Source organism: Corapipo altera, unplaced genomic scaffold, assembly GCF_003945725.1.
Source record: "Corapipo altera isolate COAL_440 unplaced genomic scaffold, ASM394572v1 120, whole genome shotgun sequence".
Taxonomy (NCBI): domain Eukaryota; kingdom Metazoa; phylum Chordata; class Aves; order Passeriformes; family Pipridae; genus Corapipo; species Corapipo altera.
The window spans coordinates 101739-115031 of NW_020885081.1; the positions used below are offsets into that span (position 1 = coordinate 101739).

The 13293-nt window shown below is 66.5% G+C and overlaps 2 protein-coding genes across 6 annotated transcripts in view; one reads left to right on the top strand and one right to left on the bottom strand.

Moving 5' to 3' along the window:
* SLC30A3 (solute carrier family 30 member 3) overlaps positions 1-3831 on the top strand; it is a 4153-nt gene extending 322 nt beyond the window's left edge. The window contains exons 2-8 of the mRNA XM_027669464.1: positions 1034-1203; positions 1269-1415; positions 1514-1667; positions 2129-2333; positions 2462-2567; positions 2914-3048; positions 3127-3831. Coding sequence (XP_027525265.1) covers positions 1034-1203; positions 1269-1415; positions 1514-1667; positions 2129-2333; positions 2462-2567; positions 2914-3048; positions 3127-3272 — 1063 coding nt within the window. The 3' untranslated portion in view covers positions 3273-3831. The remainder of the gene's footprint in view (positions 1-1033; positions 1204-1268; positions 1416-1513; positions 1668-2128; positions 2334-2461; positions 2568-2913; positions 3049-3126) is intronic.
* Positions 3832-3951: 120 nt separating this feature from the next.
* Positions 3952-13266, bottom strand: GTF3C2 (general transcription factor IIIC subunit 2). 5 transcript variants are annotated; one of them, XM_027669483.1, is made up of 18 exons: positions 12976-13263; positions 12524-12839; positions 11467-11776; positions 10968-11062; positions 10468-10545; positions 10142-10240; positions 9781-10008; positions 9436-9547; positions 9235-9352; positions 7499-7530; positions 7157-7286; positions 6499-6643; positions 6081-6242; positions 5565-5652; positions 5295-5423; positions 4984-5115; positions 4674-4781; positions 3952-4415 (listed from the first exon to the last, which is right to left on the bottom strand). In XM_027669483.1, the coding sequence occupies exons 1-18, from the start codon at positions 13106-13108 to the stop codon at positions 4110-4112; spliced, it is 2721 nt and encodes a 906-aa protein (XP_027525284.1). In that variant the 5' UTR covers positions 13109-13263; the 3' UTR covers positions 3952-4109. The 5 variants fall into 5 exon arrangements, 4 of the variants coding, with proteins under 4 accessions (XP_027525284.1, XP_027525285.1, XP_027525287.1 ...); XM_027669484.1 differs by having other exon boundaries at positions 4259-4567; positions 12976-13262; XM_027669486.1 differs by having other exon boundaries at positions 4329-4415; positions 4674-4776.
* Between the last annotated feature and the right edge of the window lie 27 nt (positions 13267-13293).

Here is a 13293-nt window from a genome sequence, read left to right on the forward strand (position 1 = left end):
ACCACTGGCACTTCCATCACCACTGGCACTTCCATCACCACTGGCACCTCAGCGCCCCGACATCCCCATGACCGGCACCAGCACCTTCATCACCGGCACCCTCATCACCCCGCCACTGCCACCCCTGGCACCCCATCAGCTCCCAGGGCCCCTGGCAATTCCTCGCACCACCACCTCCATCATCCCCCCCCATTTGCAACCCTGGGTCCCCCCGCCCCCGCCCTGCCGGCACCGGCTCCCCCATTATCCCCGGCATCTCCATCGCCCCCAGCTCCCTCGGCACTCGTAAGCCCACGGCTCCCCCGCTCCCGGCACCGACACCCCCGGCACGTCCCTCCCCGCCCGCCCCCGCGTCTTCATCCATCCGAAACGGACATCGGCACCTCCGCAGCCCCCGCGTCAGCCCTGACTGTCCGCCACCGGCACCCTCACCCCGCTGCCGCCACCCGCACCCTCCCTGCTACCGGTGCCTCCGCTCAAGCGGAGCCAGTCCCTCCCGTGCACCAGCCCCGCTCCCCCCTCGGATGTCCGTCCGGCAGCTACCGGCGCCCAAACGTCACCCACGCACACCGGTACCGTCCATCCATCACCCGCCCACATCGGTACCGTCCATCCGTCACCCACTCACACCGGTACCGTCCATCCATCACACCTCCCCCTCCCCGGCTCGCTGTCCGTCCCCGCTCCCGCACTGCTGCCCCACGCACCAGCGCCCCGGCCCCCGCCTCCCTTCCCACGTCTCACGTCTCCGCACCGGTGCCCCGTCCCACAGCTCGGCCCCAGGCGCAACAACTCGGTCCCACCGACATCTCCCCGCGGGTACCCGCACCGCCCCCGGCTCCGGTCCCGGCGGGAGCCCCGTGCCGCCGCCTCCTGCTGCCGCCGCCGGTCCCTTTGCTGCCCGTCCCGCCGGGGGGCTCAGCCGGTGCCCCATCGGTTGCCTGGCTGCGGACCCCAGGGTGGTAGTGGGACCCCCAGGGGTGCCAGGCAGGGGCACGGGAGACGGTGTGGCCAGCAGCGACCCCGCCCCCAGTCTGTTCACAGGCTCCCAGGACCACCCGGCACTGCCGCCTCCCCCGGCTTCGGCTCTCCATTGCCGCTGCAGCCCTCCGGCCCCCAGTCCCGGGTGGGGCAGGCTCCCCAGCCGGCAGCTGAGAGTCGCCTGCGCCGTCTGCTGCCTCTTCATGGTCGGGGAGGTGATAGGTAAGGGGAGCCGGGGCGGGAGGCTGCCAGCAGAGCTCGGGGTGCCAGCTGCTCTGTGCCCGCAGGCGGGTACCTGGCACACAGCCTGGCCATCATGACGGACGCGGCCCACCTGCTGACGGACGTGGGCAGCATGTCCGTCAGCCTCTTCTCCCTCTGGGTCTCCACCCGTCCACCCACCAAGACCATGACCTTCGGCTGGCACCGCTCAGGTGAGCCGAGAGGCACAGCCCCTGGGGCTCCACGGGGGGCACGGCTCCATGGCACCCCCATGGCCGGGTGGTGGGCACTTAGGGCTCCTGTCCCACAGAGACGCTGGGTGCGCTGGCCTCTGTCCTCTCCATCTGGGTTGTGACCGCAGCCCTCGTCTACCTGGCTGCCGCCCGCATCATCAGCAATGACTACGAGATTGAGGCGCGAGCCATGCTGGCCACGTCCGCCTGCGCCGTCGGCGTCAACCTGGTGTATGTCCCACATGGCCCCTGTGCACCTTCAGCCTGAGCCCTGCCCTACATGTGCCCCCAGTACCCCAAGACTCCTAGCCATGTCCCCTGGTCCCCTTCTGTTCCCGTGCACCAGCCTTACGTCCTCAAGCACTGCCTCCTCCTCTTCCCTGTCACCCCCCTATGCTTGCAGCTTCCAGTCCATGTGCTTACATCCCCATGCTCCACATCCCCTGGCCCCCCAAGCAGCACCTTCTGAGCCCTGGTAAAAGCCCCAGGCCTAAATCCCTGCCCAGTCGCATGCACCTCCCAGCAGTGCTGCAGCTTCCCTGTCATTGTGCTGCACTTCCAGCCCCACTCCCCTCCACTGTCCTGGAGGACGGTGCCTGCCTGTGCCCCCTTTGCCCGTGCAGGGCAAGGCAGGGCCAGTGGGGCCCCCATGCCCTGCCAACGCAGCACTAAGCCAGCCCTGCTCTCCCCAGCATGGCCTACATCCTGCACCAGTCCCCCGTCGGCCATGGCCACGGCGCAGTGGGCTATGAGCAGCTGGAGAGCTCAGGGGGGTGCCGGCCCGGCCATGCCCCCCTGCCTGGCAGCACCAGCGTGCGGGCAGCCTTCGTCCACGTGGTGGGTGACCTGCTGCAGAGCATCGGTGTCCTTGTGGCTGCCACCATCATCTACTTCAAGGTGCCTGGGCTGGACTCCACCTGCACTGCCTGCAGGAGCAACTCCCCCAGCCCTATGCAGGGTGCCCCACTCCCAGGGGCCCAGCTCAGCTCTGACCCCCAGCCTCACACAGACCCCACTCTCTACAGCCCCAGTGCAAGATTGCAGACCCTATCAGCACTCTCTTCTTCTCGGTCTTTGTCCTCGGTTCCACCTTCACCATCCTCAGGGATGTCTTCAGGGTCCTCATGGAAGGTGAGTGGTGAGTGAGGGGAGTGCAAGACCACGGATGCAGGGGGGCACAGAGGCTCCTGGGGCTGCAGCTGCTGCAATACTTTGCCCTTGAGGCACCTCACCTCCTCTGCTTGCCCCGGTCCACCCCTCTGTCCTTCCCTTGCCCCCCAAAGATCCCCAGCCCCTCCTCCCCACCCCAGGTACATTTTCCCCATGGTGAGGCTGTCTCAGCCCGGAGCCACTGTGCCCAGCCTAGTCCCCCTGGGGAAGCCCCCAGCCCTGGCAGATCCCACCAGGAGCCCTGGCCCAGGTGGGGGCTGTGGCTGGGGGCCAAGGGTGGCCTCCCGTGACCAGGTGGTGCTGGCAGGGACACCACGGGGCGCCGAGTTCGATGCGGTGAAGGAGGTGCTGCTGGGGGCCAGTGGGGTGCGGGGTGCCCACGACCTGCACCTGTGGGCGCTGACGCCGAGCCACCCTGCTGTGTCAGTGCACGTGGCTGTGGGTGAGTGACCCGCGCAGGGCACGGCTGGGGGGTTCCCCTGGCCATGCCTGGGCTGAGCCCCTGCCCTGCTGCCCCCAGAGGCCGGCGCCGACCCTGAGATGGTCCTCTGGGATGTCACTGCCCGGCTCCAGAGCAGGTTCGGCTTCGCATCGTGCACGGTGCAAGTGGAGCAGCACCAGGAGGAGACAGCAGCCTGTCCCCACTGCCAGGACCCCCATGCCTGAGACCCCTGCCTGCTGCTGCGCTGGGCCTGGCCCTGGCCCCCCCTGCCCTGGAGCAGCTCGGGGTGTTGTCCTCCCTGTATCCACTCCACTGCTGTGTAGCCCTGGGGCGGGACAGTGCCCCCGGTGCACGATCCTGGGTGGGATGGACACGTGGCCTGGCCGCAGCAGCACAGGGGTTCCCTGGGATCCTCCACTCCCCGCTGTGCCACAGCCTCCGAGGAAGGGGGATCCTGCCCCACCACCTGCCCCCATGGAGCCCTGCTGTCCCAGCAGGAAGGGATGTCCCCTATGGGGGACCCTAGATGCAGCCTTGACCCCAGATGCTTGTGTCCCCACCACCTCCTTTGCTGCTGCCCAGGCTCAGGGAGGTTGGGCCAGAGGAGCTGCTGCAACCCCCAAGTGCAGGGGGCTGGGGCAGCCAGAGCTCAGAGCTCAGTCCCCCGCTGGCTGCTGCACCAGGGCCTGATCTGTCCCCCTCGCTGAGTTGTGTCTGTGCCGCCGGTGTCCATCTGTCTGTCTGTGCCAGTAGCAGTGTCAGCACTGCCAATAAATGTGTTGGAGAAGCAGCAGTGGCGCAGGAGCCAGAGGGGCACAGGGAAGGGGACAGTGGAGTCAGGGCTGGACCCCCACAGTCACGGCCACAGCCACAGCTGCCCTGGCGCAGGCACCTCCACAGCCGTACAAAACCAACCACGTTTACTGCACAGCTGAACACAGGCTCAATGTGAGCAATTCCAAAGCTCCCAGCCCCCTCCCTGCCCCTCGGAGAGCAGTGGGGCCGGAGGTGAGCGCAAGCACAGCCCCACACCACTGGGGCCCATGGGCACTTCTGTGGGGTCAGACCCACAGCATGTACCCCAGTACATGCACCAGTCCCACCACCCCCACCCAGCTTAGGCCAAACAGCACAGACAGATCCTTCCCGGTTCGGAAGACGTGTCTGGAGGATCCCAGGAGCAGCTGGGAGCAGCCGTCCCTCCCACAGCAGGGGCCCAGCGGGAAGGCAGCACCGAGAGGGGACACAGTCCCTGGCCAGCACAGCCGGCCCCAGGCCCCGCCCGGGGTGAGCAGCACGAGGGACCAACCCCCTACTCCGCTGGCACTGGGGAGCACTCGGGGGGGCCAGGGCTCCCGGACACATCCCTGTAGAGGGAAGCGAAGCGGGCCTGGCACTCCGGGAGCAGCTGGCGGCCCACACCGGAGGCCAGTCCTGCCAGGCAGTGCACTCGCACGATGCCCGCCTGCCCGCCCGACGCCAGCCAGCCCTGCGAGTCCAGGTTGGGGCTGAAGCGCACCTGGAGGAAGAGAGGGGTTCGGGAGGCATGAGGCTGAAGCACTGGGGCCTTGGCCCCCACAGCAGCGCTGCCGCTGCAGGGTTGGGGCTGGGCCTGGCCCCCTCACCTTGTGCAGGGCCTCCAGCTGCAGGCGGTCAAGGCTCAGCTCTGCCTTCATCTCCTGCGTGTGCATCCTGCGCATGGGCTCCCGGCTCGTGAAGTTCTGGAAGCTGCGCTGGAAAGTGGCAGCACTACCTTGGGCTGTGGGCCTGGGGCAGGAGCACTGCAGGCACCATGGTCCCAGCTCTGCTAGATGTGAGGGGCTGCCCCAATGCCCCAGCAGTGTCTCCTGGCCCTGCCACCCCCACAGCCCAGTCACAGCCCCACAGGCCCCACTCATGCGGCTGGACCACCAGCTGCATCCTGCTCTCTCCTACCAGGTCTGTGTCCTGGAATTGGATGTAGCTCCTGGCCACCATCTCACTGTAGCACCGGGTCCTGGGCAGTGCCTGCTCAGTGCTCTTGGGCCCAGCAGGGCTGCAGGGCAGCAGGTCGGCTTTGTACACTGGCTGTGGGTGAGATGGGGCTCAGGGCAGGGCAGGGGTCCTGCTGCTCCTCTGCAGCCAGGGGCCACCAGGGATCAGCAGTGTGGGGGGCCCAGGATGCTCTTCCCATGCCCCCTCCCTGCCTGGCTCCCCACGTGCTGGGCCAGGCTCCCCCACGACCCCGAAACACAACAGCCTCTCACAAATCTGCGGTCCAAGGAGCGCTTGACGCTTAGGGGGTTGATGGCCAGGTCAGGCAGCACTGCAGCCACCAGCTCGCCGGTGATGTCACCCGCAGCCACCGTGTTCAGCCAGTCCGAGCCAGAGATGCTCTGCAGGGACAGAGGGCTGGAGGGTGCGGGGTCCCCACCGCCCCCAGCCAGACAGCGTCACCCACTCCCACCCGCGAGCCCCGGGCCCCAGCTGGCGCTGACCTGGCCCCCGGGACATAACAGCCCCACACCAGCCCTTACCCACACAGTGCCCTTGCGAGGGGCCACAAAATAAGCCTTGAAACCCAGGTACCCGGCATCGATGTAGTGGATCCCGCAGAGTCCATACCTGTGGTGGAAGGGACAGGTTAAGGACAGAGCTCTGTGCTGCCACTGGGACAGCACGAGCCAGGCACAGCCCACTTTCCCCCAGACCCGGGTGGCAGGGGAGCCACCCTTGCACTAGCAGTACGTCACAGGGTAACGAGGCAGCTCAGGGCAGATCCTGGAGACTGAGAACTCACCAGGAACACAGACCCCTTCAGCAGGACCCCTGTTGCCCTGCCCAGGGGCTGGCTGTCCCCTGGCCCACCCTGCCTGTGCCCCAGGGTGGGACAGGAGAGGGGATGTCATGCTGTGCCGCTGTGGTGTGACCCAGTACAAGCAGAGCCTGCCTTTCCCACGGCATAGCTGTACAGTCCCAGGAAGGGGGAGGCCAGAGGGGCCCCTGGGGGGTTGAACCAGGCCCCAGCAGTGGGGCTGGACCCCGGCACTCACGAGGCATAGCAGTTGTCCTGGGCCACAGTGATGCCATTGTAGGGCAGCAGCCAGGCCACCTCAGTGCTCAGGAACCGCTTGATGCTGTTGATGGGCTCGTAGAGCCGCCGCAGGTCCCAGAACTTGATCTTGCGGTCACTGCCTGCCGTGACCAGGAAGTTGCTGAGAACCAGGAGAAAGGTAGCACTGAGAGCCCAGCGCAGAGCCAGGGCCTGTCCTGGTGGAGGGTCCAGGTGGCCCCGGTCCCCCAGTGGCTCTACTGCCCTCACCATGGAAAGCCCAACCCTATCCCTCCAGTGTTGCAGAAGGCCAAGTGCCACCGGCACCACGGCCTCCCAAGCCCCTCTTGGCAAAGGAGCCCCTCCTGAAAGGAGGGAGCCCCTCTCCCAGCAGCACCTGTGCCCGCTCCTGCCCTCACTTGTCGGCCTTGCACCACTCGATGCTCCGGACCGCGTGGTCGTGGGCCAGGAAGCACTGGAAAGGGTAGAGCTTGAGGGAGGCATCGGGCTGGTGCACACACTGCAGCAGGGACTTGGTGAGCAGGTTCCAGATGGCCACAGTGCCTGTGGAGAGACCCATTTCCCTGAGGTGCTGCTGATGGCACAGGTGCTGCAGTGTGGGACGGGCAGCGGCACAGGTAGGACTGTGGAATATGGCAGCCAGGCTGGAGCTAAGGCTCCAAGCAGGACAGGATGGCAGCAGGACCTGGCAGCGGCATGGGCAGGGCTGTGGGAGCTGTGGAACACAGCAGCCAGGTGAGAGCTGGGGCCGGGGCTCAGAGCAGGACAGGATGGCAGCAGGACCTGGCAGGACAGCACAGAGCTGCAGATCACTGGAAGGCTGGCAGAAAATTCCATCCAGGCAAGTTGAACAGATGTGGATTAGGCCAGAGTCACATCCTGGAGCCGACAGGTATGTGAGGGTGCCAATGGCCAGCCCAGAGAAGCCTTTCCCCACTCCAGGGATAGGCAGAGGTTCCAACACAGCACCCACCGTTGGCTGCTGCTCCCCCCATCCCTCACCCCTGGGCTCCCCCATTCCCTGCCCCAGCCAAGGATGAGGGAGGAGAGACTCACCATCATAAAACCCCGCTGCCAAATGATGGTGGGGCTTGGAGGGCATCCAGGAGAGGCTGAAGCACTGCCCGCACTCGGATGCGTTCCCTGCCTGGATGGAGCCCACCTGGAGCGTGGCAATGCACTGCACCTGGGGGCCAAGGGACAGCCCTGGGTCACAGCCTGGCGCTGGTGCCATTCGTGCCCTGAGAGCCGGGATGTGCAGGGTGGGAGCACAGCTCTGCTCTGCCCCTCCAACGCTCCACAGGTGCCCCAGCTCCTCCCCACTCTCCCACCTGCACCGGCCAGGGGGCTTACTGGGTGCTGGCCCGGACAGGGACCACCGTGGTGGGGGACACTGACCTTGCAGATAAGGTGCTTGTGGAGGGGCCCATCTAGAAGAGAGCAGAGCGGGGTCAGGGCAGGTACCAGCTTTCTGAGAGCTCCCTGCCTGGAGCCTGGATCACAGCTCCCCAAAGCCTTGGCCAGGGCTCCTGGTTCCTGTCCTGCCACCCCCCCAGAGCAGTGTCCCCAGCACAGCAGGAACCAGAGCACATGGAGCATCAAACCCAAGAGCCAGCAGGGGCAGGACCCCAACCAGGCCTGCCAATGCAGGAGGAAGCAGCCCACTGAAAGGCACTGCAGACAAAAGTGAGGCAGGGCTGACATGCCCCCACCCCACCATGACTGGCACCAAAGTCAAGGGCACGTGGTGATATGCAAGGGCCAGACGTGACTGTTTCCACCCTGGGGAGGAAAGGAGTGGTTATGCAGGACATCTGCTCCATGGGATGATGGGGCTGAAGGAGGTAGCACTCCTGGGGAAGGAAGGCTGCAGAAACTCTGTGCCCAATAGCTCAGAGTGAGGTGCCCATGGGACCCCCACACACCAGCTCCATCTGCCAGAAAATCCGCATGCTGTGGGGACCCTGTCCCACACCCCTAGGGCCTGTGGTCCCCCTGCGCCCAGCACGGGGTTGTTCTCTGGCACAGCAGGCAGCAGACAGGCACGTCCCAGCCTGGAGCGTGGCAGCTGTGGGTGGAGGCATGGAGGAGTCATGCATCTCCCCCGGCACGGCTGTGACAGTCAGGACATGGTGCGGAGACCAGCCCCGGCTCTGCCAGGCAGGAACACTGGGTGCGGGTTCCTGGTGCCCCAGGGACAGCCAGCACAGCCACATCAGCCTTGGAGCCGCTAGCAGGGCTCGGCACTGCAGCCTGGCACTGATCCTGCGGCTGGGAATCAGTGCTCCAGCCCGCCTGTGAGGCACAGAGATGGTACGTGCCAGGCCCCAGCCGGTGGCGGGAGCCGGGGGCCCCCCCGCCCCAAGGTGCCACGCGGGCGCTGTGGCAGCAGCCCAGGCAGCCGCAGTCGGCGCAGGCACGGCCGACGTGCTGCGGGGGCCAGGAGCCCATTTCCCACCGTCAGTGAGGACGTGCAGTCTGTCGGTCACGGCTGAGCGCCCACCGCCAGCACGCGCCGGCCATCAATCCCGGCCATCAATCCCGGCCATCAATCCCGGCCATCAATCCCGCCCGGCGCCGGCACAGCCTATTACAGGCACCATTAGCTCTGAGCCGGCCCAGCGCTCCCGGTCCTGCCCTGGCACTTGGCTCAGCCAGGCTGGAGGGAGCAGCTCCAGCAGCAGGACACACTCCCAGTGGCCAGCAGGGATGCGGAGACACTGCGTGGCTGCATCATACTCTGCATCCCACTACAGCTGCAGCGACACTGCCAAGAGCCCCCAACTTTGGGGGCTGCCTGCGAGCCGTGTCCCAGCCAGTTTCCTGCAGTGTCCCCAAGACTGAATCAAAGCAGCACTGTGACACCCTCTGACACCAAAAAGCAGCCTTGGACCCCCACACTGTGCCCTGTGCCAGATGCCAGGCTGGGGGCAGCAGGGTCCCAATCCTGGGCGTAAGGTGGGCTCACTGCCCCCTCATGCAGCTCCCAGGCTGGGACATGGTTCTGCCGGCAGTTCCCCAGCACAGTGGGATACCGTGGGCAGGGGGGCTCCAGCCCCAGGGCTCGCAGCCCCACCCCAGCACAGTGGGAGGAGGGCCAGGATGCCCCTACCCGGCGGCGCAGCTCTTCCTACCTTTTACCTGGGTTGTCTTGGCGCGGCGCAGAGCCTCGGGGTGCGGCAGGGCGTACACCACCACCCTGCCGTCTGAGAAGGCGGCAGCCAGCAGGCCCAGCCGGCTCATCTGCGGGTGCTGGAGAAGGACAGACAGGCTCAGCCCTCGGGTCACCCCTCAGGACCCTCAGGGAACCCAAGGTGAGTGCTTTGGGCACTCACCGTCCGGGCTGTGGCAGGTGGCTCCCAGGCCCCGCTGGGGCAGAACTTCATGTCCCAGACGCAGCCGCAGTCGGTAGCAATGGCATAGGCCAGCCTGGCTTTGTCAGGAGAGCTGTGGGCACAGGTCAGGCCATGAGGAACACGACAGCTGTTGCCCAGCAGCTCCAGTAGACACAACTGCACACCAGCAGCAGAGCTGGCCACCAGCACAGCTCCCATGGGGTTCAGGCCGTGGCTCTGGGAGAGGATCAGCCTCACCACCCACCTAGCCAGAGAGACACAAGGCCTGGGCCCTGCCCCATCCCTGGGCAGCCCCTGGCCCCTTCCCCAGGCCCTGCCACTCACCCTTGCTCCAACTGCAGCGTGCCCAGGCCCCAGAGCTGCAGGAGTGCGGGGCCTGTGTGCAGCCTGGCCACGCTGTGCGTCTCCTCCATGCTCCTGTGGCAGGACACGGCCACGTACTGCGGGGCTGCCGAGCCCTCAGGAGTCGGGCACCACTCCATCGCCCACACTGGGCCACCCACAAAGAAGGAGATGTCCAGGCGCTCTGGGTGGGGCTGCAGGGAGCTGAACCTGACGGGGGGAGAGAGGTGAGGGCTGCTGGGTCCCCAAGGCACAGCACAGGCCGGCTGCCCAGCCCATGGATGACCCTGGGGGCCACTGCCAGCCACTGCCCCACAGGGCCTGAGGACACCCTGTCACGCACCTGTTTACCCTGTACAAGGCACCGTCGTCCTCAATGCCCTCACGCTGGATGGAGAAGAGGGGAGACTTCTCCTCTGCCGGCAGGTACGGGGCAGCCTCACTGTGCAGGCAGAAGGTGAGACGTGTCCCTGCCCCTCACCCAGTCACCCCAGCACAGCCCCATGCCCTAGCACTATCCCAGCCTCTGTGTGACTCCAGCAGCTATGGAGGCTCCATAGCCAAATCCAAGAGATCCCCCTTGCCCAACCCCTCGCTCACTCTGCACACTGCTGGGACCTGCCCCACTTCCCGCCAGCCCCACTCCCTCTCCTCCTGCTTCAACAGTACCTGTCAGAGAGACACGTCCACCTGTGTGCCATTGGGATCCAGTCTGGGAACTCCCACTGCGAGTGCTTCTGCTCCCGCCTGCAGTGTGTGCCAGGCCTCAGCCACAGCCCCGTGCCCAGCACAGCCTGCACCCCCTACCCCCCCCCCCCCCGGCCCAGCCCGCCCCCCCCCCCCCCCCCCCCCCTGGCACAGCCAGCACCCCCTGCCCTCCCACCCTCCCCCACCATGGCACAGCCAGCACCCCCTGCCCTCACCCTCCCCATGGCACAGCCAGCACCCCCTGCCCTCACCCTCCCCATGGCACAGCCAGCACTCCCTGCCCTCACCCTCCCCATGGCACGGGTAGCATCCCCTGCCCTTGCCCCCAGCCCAGCCCTGCCCCATCCCAGTGGAACACCCAAAGGTTTCTCTGCCCTTGGGCCTGTGCCAATGACGATACCAGGGCACCAATGATCACCCCGTGGCCCCCTGAGCCCCCAGCACCCCAAGCCCCTGCTCACAGGCTGCAGGTGAGGCTGGAGCTCTTCTCCACTGGGGCCATGATGGAGTTGGGGAAGCCGTTGGGAGCGAGGCCTCGGCATGGGGGCTTGGATCTCTGGGCACAAGAGCAGAGTCAGAGCAGGCCCCAAATGTTCCCTGAGCCCGGGGGGACCTGCCTGTCCCAAAGAGCACCAGCCCAGCCCCTGAGAACAGTGCTCTCCCCAGCCACTGTCACTGTGTCACGCTGGGCTAAAGACACAGAGCCCCACTGCAGGGACTTCCAGGATACCAGGACCCCTCCAGGACCCACCTCCACCTCTCAGTGCTCCAGCAGGAGCCCAGGCTCTGCTCCCTCTCCCAAAGGACCTGTCCTTGTTCCCATCCCCATTGCCCGTGGCCCTGTGTCACCCGTGTCCTGCCTCAGGGCTGTCGTGCCCCTGTCACTGCTGTCACACCTGGAGCTGTTTGTGCTGGGACACAGCTGAGGGGCCCAGGCAGAGCCCCTGCCCCTGCCCTCACCCCTGTGGCCGCCGGCCTCCCGCTGTGCCCTCGGGGCGTCTCCAGCTCTGGTTCCGACGCCTCGCTGAGCATCACATCACTGCCCTCCTCCTCCTCCTCCTCCTCCTCTGCCTGCAGCACCTCCTGCGAGGGGACGAAGTCGGCGTCTCGTGCAGGGTCGTCGCTGTCCACGTCCTCCTCCTTCCTCCTCCGGCTGCGGTGCTTCCCCTGGACACACTTGGGCTCTGGCTCCGGGGCTTCCTCGGTGGGAGCAGGGGGCTGGCACACAGACATCAGCTCCTCCGCCAGCTCCTGCAGGTACAGCAGAGCCCTGGGAGCCCAGGGCAGTGCCCGGAGCTGAGCACGGGGCAGCACAGGGACAGCCCTGCCCCTCTGGCCCCTGGGCAGGGGGTTGATCTGCTCCAGCTGCACCACAGCCCACCAGTACAGGACCCCCAGCTCCCCCCAGCAAACTCCTTCTGCTTCCTCAGGAACCAAGGAATCTCCCCATGCCCCAGATCCAGAGCTCCTGGATGCAAACACATTCCTTAAAGTGGGAAATGATCGTTCTGTGGGGAATCAGTTCATGCCACCAAAGTGGGACAAAGCTCCACAGGGAAGACACCGAGACTTCTTGGGGTAGGCAGAGGTCATGGAATCATGGATTCAGGGGACGGTTTGGGTTGGAAAGGACCTTAAAGCCCATCTTATCCCACCCTCTGCCACGGGCAAGGACACCTTCCACTAGCCCAGGCTGCTCCAAGTTCCGTCCAACCTGGCCTTGGACACTTTCAGAGAAGCCACAGTTTCTCTGGCCAACCTGTGCCAGGGCCTCATCACCCTCACAGGGAAGAACTCCTTCCCAAAATCCCATCTAGCCCCGTCCTCTGGCAGTGGGAAGCCATTCCCTGTGTCCTGTCCCTCCAGGCCCTTGTCCCAAGTCTCTCTCCAGCTCTCCTGGAGCCCCTTTAGGCCCTGGAAGGGGCTCTCAGGTCTCCCTGGAGCCTTCTCTTCCCCAGGTGAGCACCCCCAGCTCTCCCACAGGTGGCCCCTGACCCCCACTGCCACCTCCACTTACACTTTGGCTGCTCTCCTCTTGGGCCGCCCGCCCCGGGAGGTGTCCAGGCCGGCACCCTCCTCGCTGCTCCCCAGCATCTTCTGCACCCGGATGGGCTCTCGGGGCGGGGACAGCTCCAGCAGCAGCACCTCGGCCTTGCCCTTCCCGCCGCGCTTCCCGGGAGTCCCCGGGGGCGGCACCGCCCCGTTCGCAGAGCTCTCGCCGTGGCCCTCCGCCTCCCCATCGCGGTTGATTCGGGGCCGCACGGTTTTTTTCGGGGATTTGGCAGCTTCTCCTCCACCATCACAGTCCGGATCTCCCGGCGGCGACTCTTGCCCTGCCCAGAAACACCGGAATCAGTGCCAACCCCCTGCAAGACTCCCCGGTACGTCTCAGTGTCCCGCAGCACCGGGCGCGGCGTTACCGCTTCGTACCCCGGGGAGCCCCCCCTACCCGCCAGCCCCGGTACATACGGTGCGCTCGCTGTTCATCCTCCCGGTCCCCACTACGGCTCCGGCTGCGCCCGGTGGACCCCGATTCCAGTCGCAGCCGCCCACGGCGGCTCCGCTCCCGGCAGCGCGGCCCGCGGGCGGCGCTTGACGCCATCGGGGGCTCCCGGAGCCGACGCCCCGTTGTGCGGCCGCGCCGCCAGCAGCGAACCGGAAGCAGAATCGGCAATGGCGCGGGATGATGACGTAAGAGAAAGCGCTCTGGCGGGGCGGGGCCACGCAGATCCCCAGGGCAGCATAAGGGGTGGGGCCTCATCGAGGAGGCGTGTCCATGCAAATCAT

Bases quoted from the DNA above. Each gene is read 5' to 3' on its own strand.
- GTF3C2 (XM_027669483.1), bottom strand. From the start codon at position 13,108: ATGGCGTCAAGCGCCGCCCGCGGGCCGCGCTGCCGGGAGCGGAGCCGC. The intron at 11,063-11,466 runs GTGAGGGCAGGG...TCTTGTGCCCAG, and splicing joins GGAGGCCGGCGGCCACAGGG to AGATCCAAGCCCCCATGCCG. The intron at 6,243-6,498 runs GTGAGGGCAGGA...CCTGGTTCTCAG, and splicing joins GAGTGGTGCAAGGCCGACAA to CAACTTCCTGGTCACGGCAG.